The 19,923-nt window shown below is 42.0% G+C and overlaps 1 protein-coding gene and 1 long non-coding RNA gene across 3 annotated transcripts in view; both read right to left on the bottom strand.

The window, feature by feature from the left end:
- The window catches only part of LOC119122923 (chemokine-like protein TAFA-1), a 70,927-nt gene extending 51,851 nt beyond the window's left edge, over positions 1–19,076 (bottom strand). Inside the window, exons 1-2 of one of the 2 annotated variants that reach the window (XM_037251617.1) lie at positions 18,416–19,076; positions 16,098–16,222 (exon numbers count right to left, since the gene is read on the bottom strand). In XM_037251617.1, coding sequence (XP_037107512.1) covers positions 16,098–16,221 — 124 coding nt within the window. In that variant the 5' untranslated portion in view covers position 16,222; positions 18,416–19,076. The remainder of the gene's footprint in view (positions 1–16,097; positions 16,223–18,415) is intronic. The other variant, XM_037251616.1, reaches the window with a different exon arrangement.
- On the bottom strand, positions 1,444–2,854 carry LOC119122924. Its single transcript, XR_005097974.1, has 2 exons — positions 2,633–2,854; positions 1,444–2,482 (listed from the first exon to the last, which is right to left on the bottom strand). It is a non-coding gene; the product is annotated as an uncharacterized LOC119122924 (long non-coding RNA).
- Positions 19,077–19,923: the final 847 nt, after the last annotated feature.

Raw genomic sequence — 19,923 nt, 5'->3', positions numbered from 1 at the left:
TTGTTCCAAATGGTCCACGGCTCTCTCATTATGCTCGTATTAGCCATAAAACAAGGCCCGCTCTCGTCTTTTAATTTAATCCGAACGACGGCAGACGGAAATGTACAATGCCATCTGCGCTACAGAATGTTCTTACATTTAATGCGCTCTATCTGTATGACAGCATTAGTTTGATTTATTTGCTTCTTTCAATTTGCTCTACGCATAGAATAGAAAATAAATCTTCATTAGACATTAGACATCTTCCTGTCAGTGGAAAGATATCTCAGTTTTAATGCAAGTGACCTTTGGCTTTGTAGGCATACCTTGATGAAGGACGAGACTTCTATCTTGCCCTAAACATAAACTAATATTTGTTCTGGATCAAATACAGAAACAAGGTGAAAAGTGGAAGGTTGAGAGAAACAAACAGTTGAGACCTTGTGTAACAACCCTATTTTCTTTCCATGCACTCCCCTGGTAGTGTGATTGGAACTCCGAGATAAATGAGCCTGTTTCTCTTTGATTGGCCCAAATTAGCTGGAGCCCTTGCCATATCTTAATGAGTGTGAAGAGAGAGAGAAAGTGAGTGAGAGAGAGAGAGAGACTCTCCAAGCTAGTCTTCTAAGAATGGACCCTTTATTGTAGTAAATAAATCATTGAACTTGTTGTTTACGTCAGGCGCTGTCACTGCACTGATGCAGGCCGACCATCAGCTCAGTTCATGTTGTGGGTGCTAAAATGCTTTTCCCTATTAAATTGTTATTAAAGGAGAAGTAGGAACTCTTGACTACTTGCCACTTTTTATTTTTCAAATCAAACCAAAGGGCCAGTCAGGGCATGGAGGGTAGCAAGGGAAAGTAGACTGGTGAGTATTGGAATGCTGTTTATGAATTTGAAGTAAAAGTATCATTAATATTGCAACGTCCGTAGACCACCAGCAAGTAGATTCGGTGAAGAGTCATGTGTGGAGCGTGACCACATGACCACCGCACAGACTACATCCAAGCTATACTTTATGCATAAAACACCCCCCTTCCTCCCCTTGAGCCACAAGCGGTACACTTAGCCTCACACACACATTAAGCTCACGTGAAAATCCTTCCGGATGAATTTTAATTGGTAAGACAATGGGAACTCTGACATCAATCCCCACCGGGCATCATCTTCTTCACCCTCATTGGCTTCTCCCCCTCGACGGTTCCTCCTTTAGGCATAATTACTCGTCTTGTCTGTGAGCTGACTATTGGATTCCTCTAACTTAAGCTGCCGGCTTCTTGTTCCTGCCATAGGTCACATCTCCTGCTCAACGGAAGAAAGCCTTGAGATATAAATGAGATGTGTGTGAGAGAGAGAGATGGAGGGGGGAAGAGCAGGCTTGTGTGGTGTCTCTATAGAGGTGTGTGTGAGCATTTGTTGGTGCATGTTCTCATTTGCGTACGGGTGTGTGAGCATATATTCGTGATTCCCCCCCTCACACACTGGGTATTGTGCAGTAGATCAAAGCAGCAAACCCCTGTAGGCTTGACACACTCTAGCAAGGCAGTTGCAGCAGCAAAGAAGCGCTGCAGTAATTCTGCTGATACAGTAGACGGTGTTATAAAAAAAGAAAAAATAAGAATAAAAAGTTGAGTGGAGAAGTGAGCTCTCTTTGCACAACGGGGGATCAGAGAATATTCTCATTGTTCTGCGGAGGTGGTGTGTTGACAGAATACAACAGAGGAGGTTAGAGAGAAGAAAGTCATGTGTGTTGTGTTTTGGATCTCTCCTTGCATGCTTTGCTGAAATATTTCCCAAAGCAGCAACGACAAGAGGATTTCTAGAGAGCTTGATTGTTGTGGGTCACTGATTTGGGAGCGTGTTGCTAGCGGCTAATGGTAACGCCTCAACAGATTTTGGAATCAGACATGACAAATATTGACGTACTCTGCTCCGTCGGGTAAAAAGTGCTGCATAATTCAAAACGATCATCATTTTGCGGAGAACGACTGCAGATTTAGTCTTACAGATTTGCCTCGTTGAGGGAAACCTATGGAAATAAATGTGTTGCATCCCATTGCTGAGTCAGACTGTCAATGACCTTCAACTTATCAGCCTGCCACATCTTGAATCTGATATCATTTGAAATCAATAGCAATATAAATCGTCTGTGATGGTTGAAGACTTGGACAAGGCTTGGGCAAACCTTTGACTTCAGATGCATCACCATCGAGTCTGAGATCAGAGTCACTTGGGGAGAGAGAAAAAAAAAAAAAAAAATCAAGGTATTCGTGCATTAAATTTCTCGACATAAAAGTGCAGCTCAATCTCTCGCAAGTTTCCTCATGGGCAAATGTTCAGTCTACTCAAAGTTTCACAAACTGTGAAGGTCAACTCAAAGGTAAAATATTTTTTTTTTTTATCAGATCGACTACCGCAAATATTATTAGACTGACCATTTCACATCTATGACGCTTCTGAGCCGTACCGTATACGCATTGACGACACAAAATGAGACGAGTCTCTTCAAACTCTTTGCCAGCCCAGTGACATACTTGAAACTGGACGCAATTTTCACTTTCTTATGTACAGTGCACCACTTATATGCCGCCCCATCTATAGAAAATGTTGTGCATATTTGCCCAAACAGTTGACAATATCCACTTAGCAACACGACTGCTACCAGCTAGCAGCGGCTGCATAAGGACAAACAAGTCACAACTGAAGGCATCCATAGCTTCATAGCACGACCCATAAATGACAAAATGTCTCCCGACATTAAAAGAGGCGATATTGCTAAAAGCAGTGACACCGGTCTTTTTAAACACACAAGTCAGATCGCACATGAGAAGGCCATGTGCCCTTTACGTCTTTTTCCCGTCACTCCGCCATTCGTCTCATGACAATAGCGAAACGTTGCTTCTTTTTTTTTTGCCAAGGCTGTCTGTGTAAAGAAAGAGGGGCCACCTTTTTAAAGCAATCTCTTCATCGTCTCTTTTCTTTTTTGCCTGCTTAGGTTGGGCTTACTTGATGAATAATGGAGGCAACTGTGACCTTTACAGTGCGAGTTCAGGCTTTCTCTGGCTTCCATCTGATCTGATGAACGCTTTTGATTGTAACGACACGGGAAACACGAACCAGTAAAAGGCCTGGGGGGCACTTTTTGAAATAAAACAACTTTTGATGATTATATTTCTGTTAAAAATTTGCTTAGCTCAATCAGTCGGTGCATATTAGTGTACCCTGAGCTTGAGTGTCTCCGTGTCACATGATCAATCTCCCCACTCAAAGGCTTTCTGCTTTTCACACTACAGTACCGTAATGGAAGACTTAAACAACACACTTGTGCCCCGGGAAAACACAAGACACAACAGGAGAAGTGCAAGGCAAAGGTGACAAAACGAAATTGTCTCAGCGCGACACGATCGGCAAAACGATATGCTTATTAAAACCAGATGTATAGTCTGGAAAAACAGCAAACTTCGCCTGGGCTTCTGAGTGCCGTGATGTAAGGCGGAAATTAAAAAATCATGAAAAGTCGGCCCTCTCTGTTATGTCAGCGCTGGAGGTAGAGTATGGCGGAGCGCCCTTAAATTGTTCCTGCCAAGTCAAGCGTGAGCTGAGATCAGGAGACATGCATGCAATGGCGCAGAGGATTTTTGCGAGATGGAAGAGAGGCTACGACGTCAATACACTGAACCCAAGACGGCTTCATTTCAACTGCTTTTTTCTGTAATTAGTAATTAACTTTGTATAATATATTAAGTGTCACCGTATTAAAACGCTGACAGCAATATGTGTACGGGTAACATATTAGGCATATAAGCTTGCTAAACACTTCCACCAAATATATTTAGTGGTAAAGAAAAAATGACTGTGCTAAATCATCCATTGCTTCTCTTCCCTAAATTAGTGGAAGTGCTGTAAAAGAGGTTAAAAACACTTTGATTTGGGTGAAAATTCAAAGGTCCTTTTAAATCAACATATTTGTATCACACCCAAGTGGGACTTATGAAATACTTTTAAAAGGAAATATGACCTTCTCCATCACAAAATAAGCACACGCTGCAGGGAGCAAGCGACTCTATGGGAGCTTCTTAACAAAAGTTACCGCCCCCCCCATCGCTGCAAGAAAAGCAGTTTACTCTGGCTGACGGCATCGTTATCAACCTTCAGAAAGGACTGATGACTCATTTTGCCACAGATGGGTTAATTCTCTCCCACATCTCAATTCCATTTAAAATAAAGAGAGGGACACAAAAGTGATCAAATGAGACAGTCTACCACCTGTTTTGGTCTTTTTGCCAAATTGAAGTAATGAGTTGTCGTGGGCGGGGCGGGGTTGGGGCGATGGAGGAGTGGCAATTTGACAGTTGGATATAATGCTTAGCTGTGTTTTTTTTTTTTTTTCATGAGTGTATTTCAGTCTTTTGCACTTAATTGTGTCATTCACAGAGGAATGGTTCTGGTATGATTATGTCTGAGCTTGATATAAATAAAATAAAATCTTTGTTGTCAATCAATACTGCAGCACTTGCTTTGTACCGTATGTGCGTGACCATGTGTTTTGTCATGCTTCACGGGATCACTCATCGATCGAGCGTCCTACAGAGACATTGTGTAAAGTCTATTAAGGGTTGATTAATTGAATTAGGAGCAAAACACTTGCTTAAAAAGGAGGATCTGAGCAGAAACATTGTCGAGCTACACTCTCAATAGTCGCAAGTTTGGGCTCATGGACTCAAATCAGTGAATGTCACGCACAACATTCTTACAGCTTTTATGGAAATAGATCTGGGGGCACTCAAGTGGCAAAGATGGTCACAGAGATTCATCAAGAGTGACAGAAGAAAGCGAGCAGTGCGAGAGATCACACACCCATGCCGTTGTGCTACATGTCATGCGTCAGATTTTGGAATGACAAGCTGGTTTTGCTTCGTTTTGTGTCAAATGAATAAAGCTGGCGTAACAAGTCTTGGACTTGGGTGTCAAAGAGATTACATTAGCGCATGAAAATCTGTTACACCCTAAAGAGGAACGTAACGTAATGACGAGTGTCATTTTGTGTAAGGAACTAGCGGTTTGGGGGTCAATAAAAATGAACTATTGTAGAACCGGAAGCTGACAAAATAACGAGCTAGCACAGGCGGCGCTACGTAGCACGATCACTTCTCAACACTCAGAAGTTGTAACCAATGTTTTAGTAAATTTATCAGGGAATAGTGAATTGTATGGAGGCGACCATCATCTGCATTGTTATTTTATTATTATTATTTATAATAATTTCTATTTTTCTTATTATTGTAGTCTGAAAAAAATGTCAAAGTTTGAGTACCGTATTTTCCGCACTATAAGGCGCACCTAAAAACCTCCAATTTTCTCAAAAGCCGACAGTGCGCCTTATAATCAGGTGCGCCTTATGTATGGACCAATATTGAGCCACTACAGCAGGCATGTCCAAGGTCCGGCCCGCGGGCCAAATGTATATATCTTATATATGGACAAAGTTTTCAAATGGGCCATTCATTGAAGGTGCGCCTTATAATCCAGTGCGCCTTATAGTGCGGAAAATACGGTATAAGAACCCTGATCAGCCGTAATGCTTGCAATAATGATTATAAAAATAAGAAAAAGGAAATATATTTTCAGAAGATATTTTGAAACCAATCTCTGTATTATTAACCACGTTATGATTTGAATAATAATTTGGTAGCACAATCCATCCAAGCCTTCAAACTATTTCATCTTGGTTTTGATCTACAACAGTCAGACGTCCATTGGTACCAATGTGTTTGTGTTAAGTGTCTCCGTAAAGCTGCAATTTTACTGCCGTCTCTTAAATGGCCGATATCAAATAGCTGGCCCAGCAGAGCTGTCAGCCACCGTGCAAGTACGCGCCCGATATCGCACACCGCGGATTAGTCTCTGTCTGTTGCTCGAGGAGAAATGTGTAATCTCCTATCTGAGAAGTGGGAGGAAGAGAAGGAGGGAATTCTCGCCATTAATGTCTAACCTTTTAAAAATGGATTCGCCACTATGACGAGATAATGGGCTGAATGGGAAAATGCAAAATATGTCCACCCTGTGACAAGACAGGAAGAAAAGCCAAAACAATTACACTAAAAATAAAATCAAAGAGAGCTTTAATGCGCTTTTCGTCTCACCCAAACGCGTTAACAGGGAAGGATGTATAACCTTCGTACGTTCCGTGTATACCTACATTTCTTTTCCCATTCTGGCATTCACAAAACTGTACTTAGCCACTTGTCAACTTCCCGGAATAATATTTCTAATAATGATACTGAAGAAGTGCAAATTTGTCATGAATTTTTAATTTATCCTAGATTACTCTTGACATTGAGCACTAAAGACAAAAAAATTGTATTTGTACATTGTACACCAAAAAAGCTGATCTGGATGCCCTGGAAAAGTCTCGTCTTTAAATCTTATGACAGGTTTAGAGACACGTTTTTGAACGCAAAAGCTTTTGTTGAAGCACTGAACACCTCCAACTTGTTTCCTTGGCACTGAAAATCTGCCCACTGTCGCTGTGTGTCACTAATGGTGCATTATTCATATTCTATGATGGGTCACATATAAAGGGAAAAAAATAATAAAACGGGCTTTATGTTATCATGAGCACCACAATAAAGTCTTAAAAGGCCTCCATCTGCCGAGTGTGAGTTGCAGGAGGAGCGAGATACTCGCTGACTCACTCTCACAATGGCTTGCCTTTCACTATACAGAAATAGTTCCTCACTTCCTTATCTTGAAGGCATATTAATACATTTCGTGAAGAATACCACTTGGTAGCTAGCTACACAACTATCCAGGGGAAAGTAATGCTGGGCTAGCAACGAGCATTTAGATGGGAACCCAAATGATGATTGATGGAACTATTTTTCCTCACTGGCAAAGCACTTTTCTTTATCCTCTAGAGCACATGTGTCAAACTCAAGGCCCGGGGGCCAGATACGGCCCGCCATATCATTTTATGTGGCCCGCGAAGACAAATTGTGCATCAAAGTCGTGTGTCATTACTAGACTTTTAAAAATATCTTTTTTTTTAAATATTTTACCAGTTTTTGCTCGTCTGATTAGAAAAGGAGTTATTTGTCAGTTTGTTTTGTAGCTTATACTGGATATAGTATGAGGTGCTCATACATTTATTTGGGTTGACAGTCATAATGGCCCTCCAAAAGAAACTATGACTACAATGCGGCTCGCGAAAAAATTAGTTTGACACCCCTGCTCCAGAGTAAACCAAAATTCAATCGTCCTTGCTCATTTGGTCCGATTCAGTTTCCTAGGATTTACACACATGCCATTTGGCAGTCAATGCAACATGGACCTAATGATGCATTGTTTTATTTCACATGTTGGAACAAATTAGGTCCAGATAATAAAATTGTAAGCAGCTCTAACAGTTGCGTGTTGGAAACTACAATCATATCTGATGATCAGTTGAATCAGATTCTGGGCTCTGTGGTCCTCATCTGAGGACTGAGTTGTCTGCGGCTGAATCAGTATGTACATCTCGTACGGGCAGTGCGCTCATGTCTCGTTTCAGTATTTCTGTGTGCGTGTTTTTTTATGTTGTGTTGTCAAAGAATTGCTTAAGTTACAGTCCAATTTCCAGCAGTGATGTTGATTTCTGTAGTCTGATGTAGATGATGGCAGCCATATTGCCGTTTTAAGAGCCCCTTTGCTCATGAAAAGGAATATGGCTCTGTTTTACGGCTTCGATAGCATATAGAAGGAATGTAATTTGAGTTGCCTGGCAAAAGCAGCCTTGACTGCAACTGGGGAGTTGTGAGATCTCAGCTCGGCGGCTTCTACCAATTCACCTTAGGATGACACGGCTTGTTGGAGAACGCTCGTAAGACCTTACGAGGGAGTTGTGGGCAGCCTCCAATTAAAGCAATAGCACCGACATTGGCACATCACACCTCTGAGTGGGGAAACACTCAGAGGTTTGCGTCGTTCTCAACTGGCTGTTGACCGAGCTTTAACCTTCTCAAGTTCAAATCTCTCATGATTGATTTAAAGCTTAAGCGGTGCTGGGTTCATTTCAGGTGCTTTGGTGGTCGGTCCAACTTTTGAAAATGACAACTGCTTTCAGTTTGTTTGTTTTTTTGTTCTCCTTGCACTGACCACATAACAGCAGCGACGCAAACAGAGTTCTTTAAAGATGCACCACCTTCATCCTGTCCCAGCTGTGAGTGTGGGTGACAAATCTTATTTGCTGCCAAAAACAACTGCCCACTCGTGCGAGTCATCTTAAATTGTAACACCATTGCTGCAACAATATGCTGCTTTTCCAAGGATTTACTCAAATAGAGGAGATTTGCCTTAAGAGTCACACTTCATAATAAAAGCTTAGACAAAAAAACATTCACCACGATGCATGCTCTGCCATATGTGAGTCTCCCATATGAGAAGCTTAAGCGACTGACATTGTCAATGAGTAATAGTGGTGGCTAATATTAGCGCTAAGACGCAAGCGGCTTTACGTCCTTCTAGCACAGGGGTGTGAAACTCATTTTTTTCGCAGGCCGCATTGTAGTCATAGCTTCTTTCAGAGGGCCATTATGACTGTCAACCCAAATAAATGTATGAGCACCTCATATTATATACAGTCAAAGCTACAAAACCAACTGACAAATAACTGGTTTTGAAATCAGACGAATAAAAACTGGTCAAATATTTAAAAAACAGAAGACCATTTGCAATTCTAGTAATGGCACACGAATTTGATACACAATTTGTCTTCCCGGGCCACATAAAATGATGTGGCGGGCCGTATCTGGCCCCCGGACCTTGAGTTTGACACATGTGTTCTAGCACCTGCCTGACTGCTGTGATGTTGAGGCAGAAGTGCCAAACATTTTAAAACCAATATTGGAGCTATTGAATTTAGTCACACTGCGTGACCTAAAGCCAGAGAGAGCGAGTCACACTTTCCGCTTGGGTCATTACTGATCTTTTTCGGTCCCGTCTGTTTGGGTAGTGTTAAATAACTGTTCAAGACTATCGAAGCAAGTGAGTAGATGTGCATTTCGTTCTACTTCTTATGACAGCTTGCAATATAAAACATACGAGTAGGTACTTGTGATATTTCACAATGAAATCAAGGCAGTAAAAATATAACGGGTAGTGTTATCCGGAGCTGAATTTGTTGAAACAGTGATTATCTCCATTCTTGACAGCGCAAGCCTTGGTGATATGTTTCTACACACCGGCCTTCATGTTTGTCTATCTGATGCAACGCAATGAGGCTTTAGAAGGTAAGAAGTTTCAAACTATGTCAAAGTTGGAATCAAGCTAACGTAAAAAAAACACATTTGAATCAAATTAGAGGTCCAGCTCTATTACCTAAACCATTTAACATGCATTTGTGAGTCAGATAGACATCCATTGAGGAAAGGGCAAATATATCTTCATCAAAAACTGCACAATGGAAGCTTTTCAACTCCATCGGCTTTCAAGAATAGTAATCCTAGCGTTTTGTACGCATCTGAGTAATTTAGTGATTCAAATGAGTTGCTTCCAAGAAAAAGTTATCCTTGGTCATACGCCACACGCAGACATAATTGCAGGTCTTTTTGTTCCAAAAACCTGGAAACAACTAAAGCTTCTTTCAGCCCCTGATGTCGCCGGGCAACGGCAAGAGCGGTACATCAATCATACATTCATATTGCTCTTGAGTGACTTGAAATATATTTCATCATGTGGACAGTATCTTTGCTCAGCTTTTTGTTTCGTTTTTTTTTTTTTTTTTAGATAGTGCTGTATATTGTCAAATCCTTGAATTTTGTGAGGGTCAAAAAGCATGAAGGAGAGGCGAGGAGAGTGTGAGACAGCTCCTCTGGGTCATTACGCATGAGACAGTCACATGCAGATGCCACCTCATTCTTCATTCTCTTCTCCTGGCCAACAGGCACCGAGCGGGAAGGTATGAGGGCATTGAGCCATGCTCAGTGAAGCCGACATGTGCTGCAGATACTGGAGCAAATGAAGACACATTGCAGAGCCGTTGGATACTAATTGTCCCCCCCTCGCCCCGCTTTTTTCACAGTCTGTCAGCATTGTGTACAAGTGACTGGCACATGTAATGCCAGCAGGTAAAACAGCTACAGTATTTTTTTGGGTCAGATGGCCAATGTCTAGAAAACAATATGTGCCTGCCTCAGCACACATATTCGTCAGACAAACAGACCAAAGTCAATGCTGAGCGAGCAAGCCTAGGTGGAGAATTTCGACAGGCTTTCAATCACTCATCAGAAAGGTGGAGATGTATGCAGGCGAGAGAATTTGTCTTTCCATAATTCCAAACCCAATAATCAATTTTTGCCCCACCGGGGCGCGGATGAAGGATTCGCACGGTCCAAAGTCACCTTGGCAACAAATTGATTATATGCTGCTAAATTTGAATATAATGAGGAAACATGACTGCACAAAGTGCACCAAAGTGGAGACATCATTTATATCACAGAGCCCCATTACGAAATACACTGGCTGGCAGTTTTCCATAACTGTCACCACAAATACGCCTGTATTTGTTTTCGTGTAACACTATCAGGTGAACAAAAAAAGAGATTGCAAAGTAACAACATGAAGAGATTTAGACACAGTTAAGAAATACAGTCGAGACAACCTAATTTGACTGCCGCGAAGTAAATGAAAAGAAAGCGAGACGAGCAGAAACAAAACAGTCAATGAGGCCCATTTTTCCCTCTAGAGTGGATTTAAATGATGCCATTGTGTAGCACTGCTGCATCACAATTACCTGCTAGAACATTCCCTTTCTCCATTAACATAAGATAGCTACTCTGCTTTTATAAAAAAAAAAAAGTTCTAAAGGACTTTTGGGACATGAAGTTTGAGAGAAAGAACCTACCTGCATTTGTTATCATATAACTAAAGATGCTAATGATGGTTGACACCGTATGGAAATGAGATGAGGTGAAAGGCCTTGGAACAAACACAATGCAGGAAAACAAAAACAGAAACTCTTAAAATAGAAAGTCAAATCTTTACACATCACGACCATTGTTTTGTCAAAACAAATGCAAAACTGGAATGAGAGCATTGCCTCCCCCCAAAAAAACCTGAACTTGTCACCAAGATGTTAGCAATTAAAGTAGTGTTGCTGTGAGATTCTTCGAAAATAAAAATCCCTACCGCATTACTGTTATTAATCCTGACTCCCCATTGACATCTGTCATAAGATTTCTACATAGACACATCGTTTGGTCGCGCTTCCAAATTTAGACCTATGGATGGAGTTTGTGTTTTTGATAATGCTTGATGACGCGCCGTGGGTAGAGTAGAGAACCGGTACACAAGAAAAGCGTCAATTCAACCTCGACTCCCCCCAGTCGTCTTTCTGGCCATAAAACGCAGTGTAATAGGATTCCTGAGCTTTTCCAGTGACTGCTTCCACCATCACACAGACATTTAAGTGCACTAATCCATGACAAATTGTCTCATCTGATCCATGACAAATCGTCTGAAGGGCTGATAGCAGTGAGGAGATGGAGGGAGGTGAGAGGGTGAGGGTCGGGGGGTGCAAAGAGAGCACCGTTTGGCACCTGAATGATCCGGTAGTTATTGCCTGCTTTCATTACCACATAGGGCATTGTATGTGTGTGCAAAAGCGAAATCACAAGCTGCTGATTAGCTCTCTACCGGAGTCCTCCGTTTGCCAAACAAGTCTACTCTAGCGTGGAGGAAGATTACAGAAGCACAAAAGACAAGGTGGCTGAAAAATGAAAAGCGTCGCTGCTCTTTTGAGGATCGCAACGAGAAGCAAGGTCTGTGATCCTTCCAACACTCCAGCTTTTATAAATACAATATTGAGTTTTGATAAATGGCAGAGAGGTATTCATCTGTTGTGTTCTGTCATTAGCAGTATTTCTAAATAACCACTTCATGTGGATGAGTAGGCTAATCAAATTATTACAAACATTTGATAATTTGGCAAAAACGCAACAATGAGGAGTCTGATACCTCTCCGGTCGGACAATGTCAACCGAAACGGAATGCTATTCTAAAAAAATAAATAAAAAAATGAGACCGGTGAAAGACATACATTCATTCAAGGGCGTCATCTCGCCTAGCCGAGTTGAATGACTCTTCAATCACTAAGCGACTCTCCAGAACCTTCGAAACTTGACTCGGCACTTGACAACAGCCAAAAGACACAGAGAAGTCTCAATATTACGCTTTGTGATTCTATAGTCTAAACATTCATTTGGGTGTTCCAAAATAGGCTTCAGCATTTTGTACACTCAAGGAGAAAGAAAAAAAATGACGCGACATCATGTATGTGTTCCCAATGAGCTCTCAGTGCCTGTCAGATAGTTTTATTTTCAACAACATCATAAAAATATGACTAGCGCAGCATCTATTCACGTGGTGGAATTTAATTGAATTTTGTTGAGCCATAAATTTCCCACACTAATTAGTCCCCGCACTATAATGAGGATGGAAATTAAGCTGATTTAATGGCTTAAAAGCTCGGACAGCTTATGTGGAAAGATGTTCTAGTGGGTAGTATCGATGAATGAATTTTAGAGGAGCTCAAACACCTCCGCAGGAGAATCCGCAAGATTATCAATTCAGACAATTGTAGAAAAAAAAAATCCACATACATATTTGTGGATCTCGTCCGCTAACTCACAGCGATTGCGATGATGAATCTCCTTCAAAGATGGAAATGAGTTCCAAGTTGAAAAAGAGAATCAGTTCATCTGCGCCCTCATTTGCTAAAACGCAGTTACCCGAAATAAAGCTCAAGGTTGTACGCGCTGCATCTTGTTTCTTTCTACTGGAAAAATGCAAGCGTTGGATCTCAAAATAAAAAGCTCAAGTTTAATGGATACGTACAGCCTCGGTGCAGTTTTACAGCTTTTTGCAAGTAAATGAGGCTTGTCTTTCTTCTCCAAGTCATTTTTAAAAAGGCAGCAAAAAATCATAACATAAAAACTTGTCAAGATTGATCAACTTCAGTCAGTCCAGTCTTTTAGGGTTCGCTCTGAAATTGGCTCTTTTTTTTTTTTTTTTTTTAACAAAGACATTGCCCAACGCTAAACAACGGTTCAAAATTGTCCATAATTTGACTTTTAAGACTAAGAATTTTGCCTTGGTATCACCTTGACGTGACCAACAACAGCAGAATCTGGGCCTGCAACTGTGTCTTCAAGTGAGCGCACATTGAGCAAAAAACAAAAAAAAAAATGGTTAAGGCAACATTGGCACCACGCTGCTTCAAAAGAGATACGGGCCGGTTTTACAGCTGCGCCCGGACCGGGAATAACGCTCGTCTATTAGATCTGAGGCTCTGGTAAACTGCTCTGTCAGATTCATAACAAAATAAGACGCTAGCTAAAATGCTCTTATCGTCCGACTGTCCCTCTGGGCATTGATGAATTCTTTGTCTTAACAATAAGAATGTTTCCTTTGGGTTTTTTTCCCACGACAACGTATCACACACACAACATGAATGAAGAATGTTGAGATTTGACAGCAGCAATTAGTTTTGGCAGCACTGACAAACGCACAAAACCACTTGGTGACACTTCTTGCGTTGTAATACAAGCGAATTCTATTTAATGTCCAACCCGACCCGGTTTCTCGGCTGTTCCTTCTACAGGTTACGCGAGCAGGTGTATAAAGCTTGTGTGTGTCATGTCACATTCAGCCCATCTGTCAATGAAGTGGATTATTTTGAGAGAGAGAGAGAGCCGAATTGGCTGCACAGAATAAGGCCGCCATCAATCTTCGGGGCGGGCGAGCAGGACGCGAGGGAGGTTAGAGGCTGGCCAGCTAGAGTGCCGCCGTGCCGCTTCCTGAACAGGTGACAGAGCAGTCAAGCGATTGGTTACTCAATCTCTGCCTCAGTGCACCCATTTGTCAAGGAAACATTCAGGAAAGCAAAAATAAAATGAAATAAAGATCTTGAACTCATTTTTGCGGTATGCAATGTCAGCAATTTCTTTGCATAGAGTAGCGAGGACCATTTCTCAAACCTTATTCAACAGGACAAGACAACTGAGCTCAACATGACCTTGATAATATTCACACTGATTTAGTTGACATTTTTTCCAAATCAATTATTTTACATTTCACTAGATTCTAAGTGTCTAACGGATGAATATCAAGCAGGCAATCATCAGAACGGAAATAAATGTTTTGATTTTAGACGACAGAGCGTCAAAGAAGGGGCGATGACTTTTACAAGAAGGCATCTGGATGTGCCACGCAGCCGCGTCTATTTATATCTGAGGCTACTGGCCTCAGTGAAACTGGAGACACTCTCAAATTATAAAATCAATTCTAATTCAAATATTCATCATAGCATTTCAATTTTGAGAAAGCAGTTCTGGTTAGTGGCACTCAACGGCTGAGTAAGATTGATGTCGGCTTAATCCTCGACGAAAAAGAACGACACCAAGCAGGAAATTGTACGGATGCCACAGCAACCGGCAGCGGTTTTAAAAAATGGCGAGCATCCAGTTGCGATTGACGAACATCCCACAGATGAAGAAAAATAAATGTCAAAACCGATTATCGAACATTGATCGGTTTCAACATTTTTCCTTATTTATAGTAGAAACAAGCAAAAACAAATTGATGGCTCTTGCAGCCAACGCTCCCTCAGGGCTCTGATTCAGCCCTGAAGATAAAAATCAGCCTAGTGACATATACAACAATTTTGATCTTTGAAAAGATCAAAATATGTCCCGAACAAAGCTCCGACCGATATCCTCGAGTGATCCGTGAAAATGTCAAACCGAAATGCTGTCAGCAAGAAAATTCTGCATTAATGTGCAAAGAGTGTACAGTACACGTCTTCTTCGCATTTTTATGCAGTTAGTGACTCTGACAAGGAAACTTCCTGAGACGAAACCATCCCGGACGACTCCTCCAGATCTATGCGGAGGTTAGAGAGGAAGGCTATTTTTTTCCCCTCGCTCTTCCCCTTGGGGACCACTGCATTATTCACAAGACACTTACCGAGGCTTGCACGTACTTGTACATTTTTGGCACCAAACCCAAATTGCCACCAGCCAGAATAAAGGAGAAAAAATATGCTGGGAATGAAATCTATCCTTTAAAAATTCATTCCTATCTTTCTATCGCTCATCCGTCAACCTCTTGTTTCAATTAACAATACTTGGAGGGCTTCGCATGGTTTGAATTTTTACACGTCAGCTGTTTCATATTGGAACTTCTGCAAGAGAGTTTTCTGACATGCTGCTTAAAGCCACCAGCATTCAAAAACAGTTTCTTTTTTTTTTTCCCCCACACATCAAACACAACTCATAGCACAACGAGAACTAAGTAGAAGATAGCGTCTACTTAACAGCCGCCTGGCTTTTGCCTAGAATCCCCCCCGCTAATTTCTGACAGTTCAGCAAGGAATGGAACGCTCATTGTTAGAGACTTAAAGAAAGCCTTTTCTGCTTTCCACTAAAAAAGCTCCCTTTACCCGTGACACTCCCTCTTACACCATTACCAATGCTAGTAAGCTTTTCCATAATCAGAGAATTAAATCTGCCTAGGCTGCTTCCTTCCTCAGTTGCCCCTGCAGTGCAGAAGGCGTCTGGCTTAATTGCCAAAGGTTTTCATTACAAAAGAGGGAAACATAATTGTCATTTCCATCCCAGGCACCGAGATCAAAGCTCCCTTGGCTACCGGCACATTAATGGAGGCTTTTGCCTCTAGCTTGTTGTAGTCATTTGCCAATAAGACTCAGGGTGCGACTGTCACCATTTTCTCACCCCGAATCATGTTCTCGCTATCACAACGTTGGATGAAACGTAGAAACAAAATGTCACGGTGGCAAAGCGTGCAGCCCGTCATAGACGGCCGTATGTGAACATGCGAGGACGAGCAACTGTGTAGCAAATTAAAGGCACAATTAGTCACCACTCCTCTTTGCGCATGTATGGCTGCAAGCACGGTGAATCATCATGGAATAGTACACAAGTGTAGCAAATCATCCTGACATATTGCAGCAGCTGCTTTGACACAGCCAAAGCTGGGAAGTGCGGCCCCAATGGAGCTAGTCACACCTCACATCCCAACGCCGTGTTGGAAAAGCTCAAATGGGACAAAAGCCGAACACTTACCCAGGGTGAGAATGTCAGTTCGACCTGGCCGGGCCACGTGCTGCTGCTGGATGCTCTGGTAGAGTGTCGCTTGGCACAGCAACAGGAAGCTGAGGCTGACCCACATTGCCAAAAACCAGGACATTCTGCGGGACAGCACAGAGCAGAACATTTAACATGTGGATGGTGTCGTCACGCGGTAAATCGTAATCGGTGAGCGGGGGTAAATTCTGGCATCGTGTGGTCAAGAAAGAAAAATGTATCGTTTCAAACAGGAATCGAAAGAAGGACTCGGGAATTTGAGATGTTTCAATTCTAACGATGCTTCAATTCTCTGGAGTGAGCAAGGCTGTTTTTCTTTGCTGATGTATTTTTACTTCCTTACTGTTTTGTTGATGTGAACGTTGGCTCATTGTATGAAACAATTACTCCTCAAGTTTATTGTTGCCTCTTTGCAGATGGATTTGTTTTGATCAGGGGTTAACTTGTAGGAGGGACCTTTGCTATTTACAGTTAGTCACTGGAGACTGTTATTGATACGATTCTTGCTTGTGTTCTTTCCAGCAAGTATCTTTTTTTTTGGAATCCATTTTCACTCCAAGTAAAACTAAAAATTTGGTAAATAACCCCACCATAGCTGCCATCTTCCATCATTGGACTTTGGGTTTTAAGAAGCACTGTTAAAAATAGTCAGGGCAACAACCGCAGCAGTTTTCCTCGTTACGTCCACTATGAGTGCATCGGCATCACCGCAAATTGGCCGATATAAAACCCAATGCTTGGCCTCTTTTCTGACAGTGAGCTAGCTGACTTGGAGAGAAACAATGCCAGCCATTATGACAACACTGTCCAAAATTCCAGCAAGGTAAAAAAAAAAAAGAGAATTTGCAACTTCAGCAAGAAGACCTTTCCGATGCCCCAAAAATCAATGCCACTTGGCATATGATGCCCAAATCTCAGATGAAGCCTGACAAAGCGTACTTCAGAATTTTTTTTTTGAACTTTAACAAGGCATTAATACTTTGTATGAAAACAAACAGTCTTGTTTTCATTGTTTATGTATTTAAATACATTTATTGAAATGCAACTTTCTGTCTTTGGATCAATCAATTTTTTCTTCACTGGCCTATTTCAGCTGAGATGAGCTCTACCATGGACTGGATGTTGCACAATCCTAGCAATCTGCCCTGTCTCCATTGTTTTAATCAACCCATTCTTTGTGTGTGAGAGTTGCTTTTTAGGTAGTCCGATAAGAAACCCACACATTGATCGCATTACACTTAATTGACAAGAGTAAAATCATCCATCCATCCATCCACACAGATTCAATTGAAAAATAAAACGATTCATATCTGAGTTATACACGTCTTCGTTTTGTCCATTTGATTCTGTTTAGGGTAAAGGCTGATGTGGAACCTTTACTAGATGATTTTAGGGAGAACCTTAACTGATCATTGTCAAACACATACTTTGATTTACACTCCGACGTTTGGAAATCGTAGTATCGTAGCACGGGGACTGATTGCAAAAAACCCAGAGATTTATTTTTGGTTCATTGATAAAATAAGTCACCAAACGTTTTTAGAACAAAATGCTCTTCGGTCACCGTCTTGACATACAAAAACACCGCTGACCTCCGATTTAATAAAAGATACTGCCCGTTCTAGGTCTTATTAGTTTGTGCTTGCTTTGAATCCACCGCAATGCTTCTTAGAAAGTGTGACAAGGCTAATTACTATATCCATCCAGGAAAAAAAATGATATTCAATTATATATTGTTTCTTAGTTACAGCAGATCAACCTGCTTAGCATTTGTTTATTATTAATATTTTTATGCAAAAGCATTTTGGGGCTGTAGGGCAAAGACGGTCAGGTGTTGGCTGCAGCGGAACACATCTCTGCAGAAAATATGTAACAGAAGCTCAAATTAGCCACACAGCCGTTTACACAAATATCATACCAAAGGAAGAAATGTCCAATATTATAATGGCCAAGAAAAAAATGCAACCTTTGAAGAGATTTTTTGAAGCCGTCAGTGTCTCACCTCGACAAAAGCGCAGTTTTTGTTTTTGTCATTCAAGGTTGAGGACCTGCATGGGTGTAATCACATTCATGCATACGTGTTGTTAGCGCACAACAGCAGCAAGCCACTCACCAACATGACATAACAGCTGCATGTCAACTTTGCTCATTTTAAAACACATATCACTCCAGAATTGAATTTTTGCGTGACAAACCTAATTCAGTCTATTCCAGGCTAAGAGCAGCATGTGTCAAAGTTCCAGTTCGAAAAATTCCCAAAACCAGAGGTGGCCCTCCAATATGATCCACACCCTTACCTGAGTAGTAAGTTTCAGAGGACCAAGTCACGGTTCAAGCGTCTGACTCCCCAGCCGGCTCACTCTTTCAATCCATCCATCCTGTAGAAACCTTCCTGCCTGAAATTCCAAATTAGCCGAACCCAGAACAAAAGGTGCTTGGCCAAGACTGTTCTTTTCCGTCCTTTGGATCTGCACTGTTCCTTTTCTTTGAATTCCTTGGAAACACAAAAGTCACCAAAGCCAGCGCACCCTCAGGTCTGTGTCACCCAGTGGATGGAGGAAGCGGTGGCTCATCATGTCATGGCAGTAATCAGCTTCACACGTGGAGATAGATCTCCGTTCCTCTCGGCCGCCCCAGCCGTCGCGCCTTGCTCTCTCCGTGAAGTAGAACTCCTATGTTGCGATGACTGGGAAGCTTCTTTTGTGCACACCCCCCACCCTCACACTCCTTGTCACGCATGCAGCGGAAGGCTCCCGAGGAAGGAGCGCTCTGTCTTCCCTTGGCTGCATCCCCTCATTGAGAAGCTGTGAGCCACAGTCCTCTCTCCAAGCCACTAAGTAGAGAGTCTGTATCAGAGAGGCAGAGCGCTTGTGCGAGTGAGCATGTGTATACCCAGCTGGGAGAGAGAGGGAGAGGGAGAGAGAGAGAGTTGAATGCCTTAAAGTAAGACTGCAGCTTACTTCTTCATCAAGTCTTGATGATCAAATGAAGCATGCTTTATGAAGCCACCATTCTTTACATCCCAGCCGCGCTTCGGCAACGACTGGAGGAGAGGTGCACGTTTAGCTGTCGGCTCATTAGAACGCCTTGGAGTGTATCCATGCGCAAAAAAATATGTCGAAGAGGGTGTGGAGGGAGGGGTGAGTAACTATGCCCTTCCCGTCATCACCCTCTAGCAATTGAGAGGGAAATATGTTGGAAGCATGAGAGTTTTAATAGGCGGCAGAACGCCTCTTCGGAGCTTTGCAATCAGCAAACGGTCCATTTACAGTTGGCTATGCTCTTTCGAGCGGTTTTTGGAATGATGTGTTTTACAGCCAGAAAAAGTATGAGAATCCCTCAGTGACTTTCTGTTGAAGGGGGTGGGGGACAAAAAAAATTACACAGCCGCAGTTTTTTGCTGTGTGAGTGGTGAACATTGTGAGAGGTGAGCCTTGCTTTCACACAATATATTTCTCCTGCATACGGAGGAGTGGTCCATTAACATGTTGCCTGTTAGAGATGTGGAGGACATGCAAATGAGCTGCAGGCGCAGGTTGACAACCTTGCTATGATTTTTGCTGTGGTGCTTTTGGGGATATTCGGTGCAGACAAATGTCATTGATTGGATCATGACTTTTTTTTTTTACATCTAGTCATACTTTCCTCCAAAAGTATTGTAAGCAAACAGAGAGGTCAGTTATGACTGGAAATATTGCTTCTGATGGACAATGTAGAAGATAGCACAATTTTCATCCGAGCTCCGTTGGTGGAGCGAGCACGTGACAAGCATAAGTGTCTTTAGAGCAAGGGAAATGATGCAAAG

This window comes from Syngnathus acus, chromosome 5 (assembly GCF_901709675.1).
Source record: "Syngnathus acus chromosome 5, fSynAcu1.2, whole genome shotgun sequence".
Classification (NCBI taxonomy): Eukaryota; Metazoa; Chordata; class Actinopteri; order Syngnathiformes; family Syngnathidae; genus Syngnathus; species Syngnathus acus.
The sequence above is the reverse complement of the archived record's forward strand: the minus strand, read 5'-3'. Positions and strand labels throughout refer to the sequence as shown.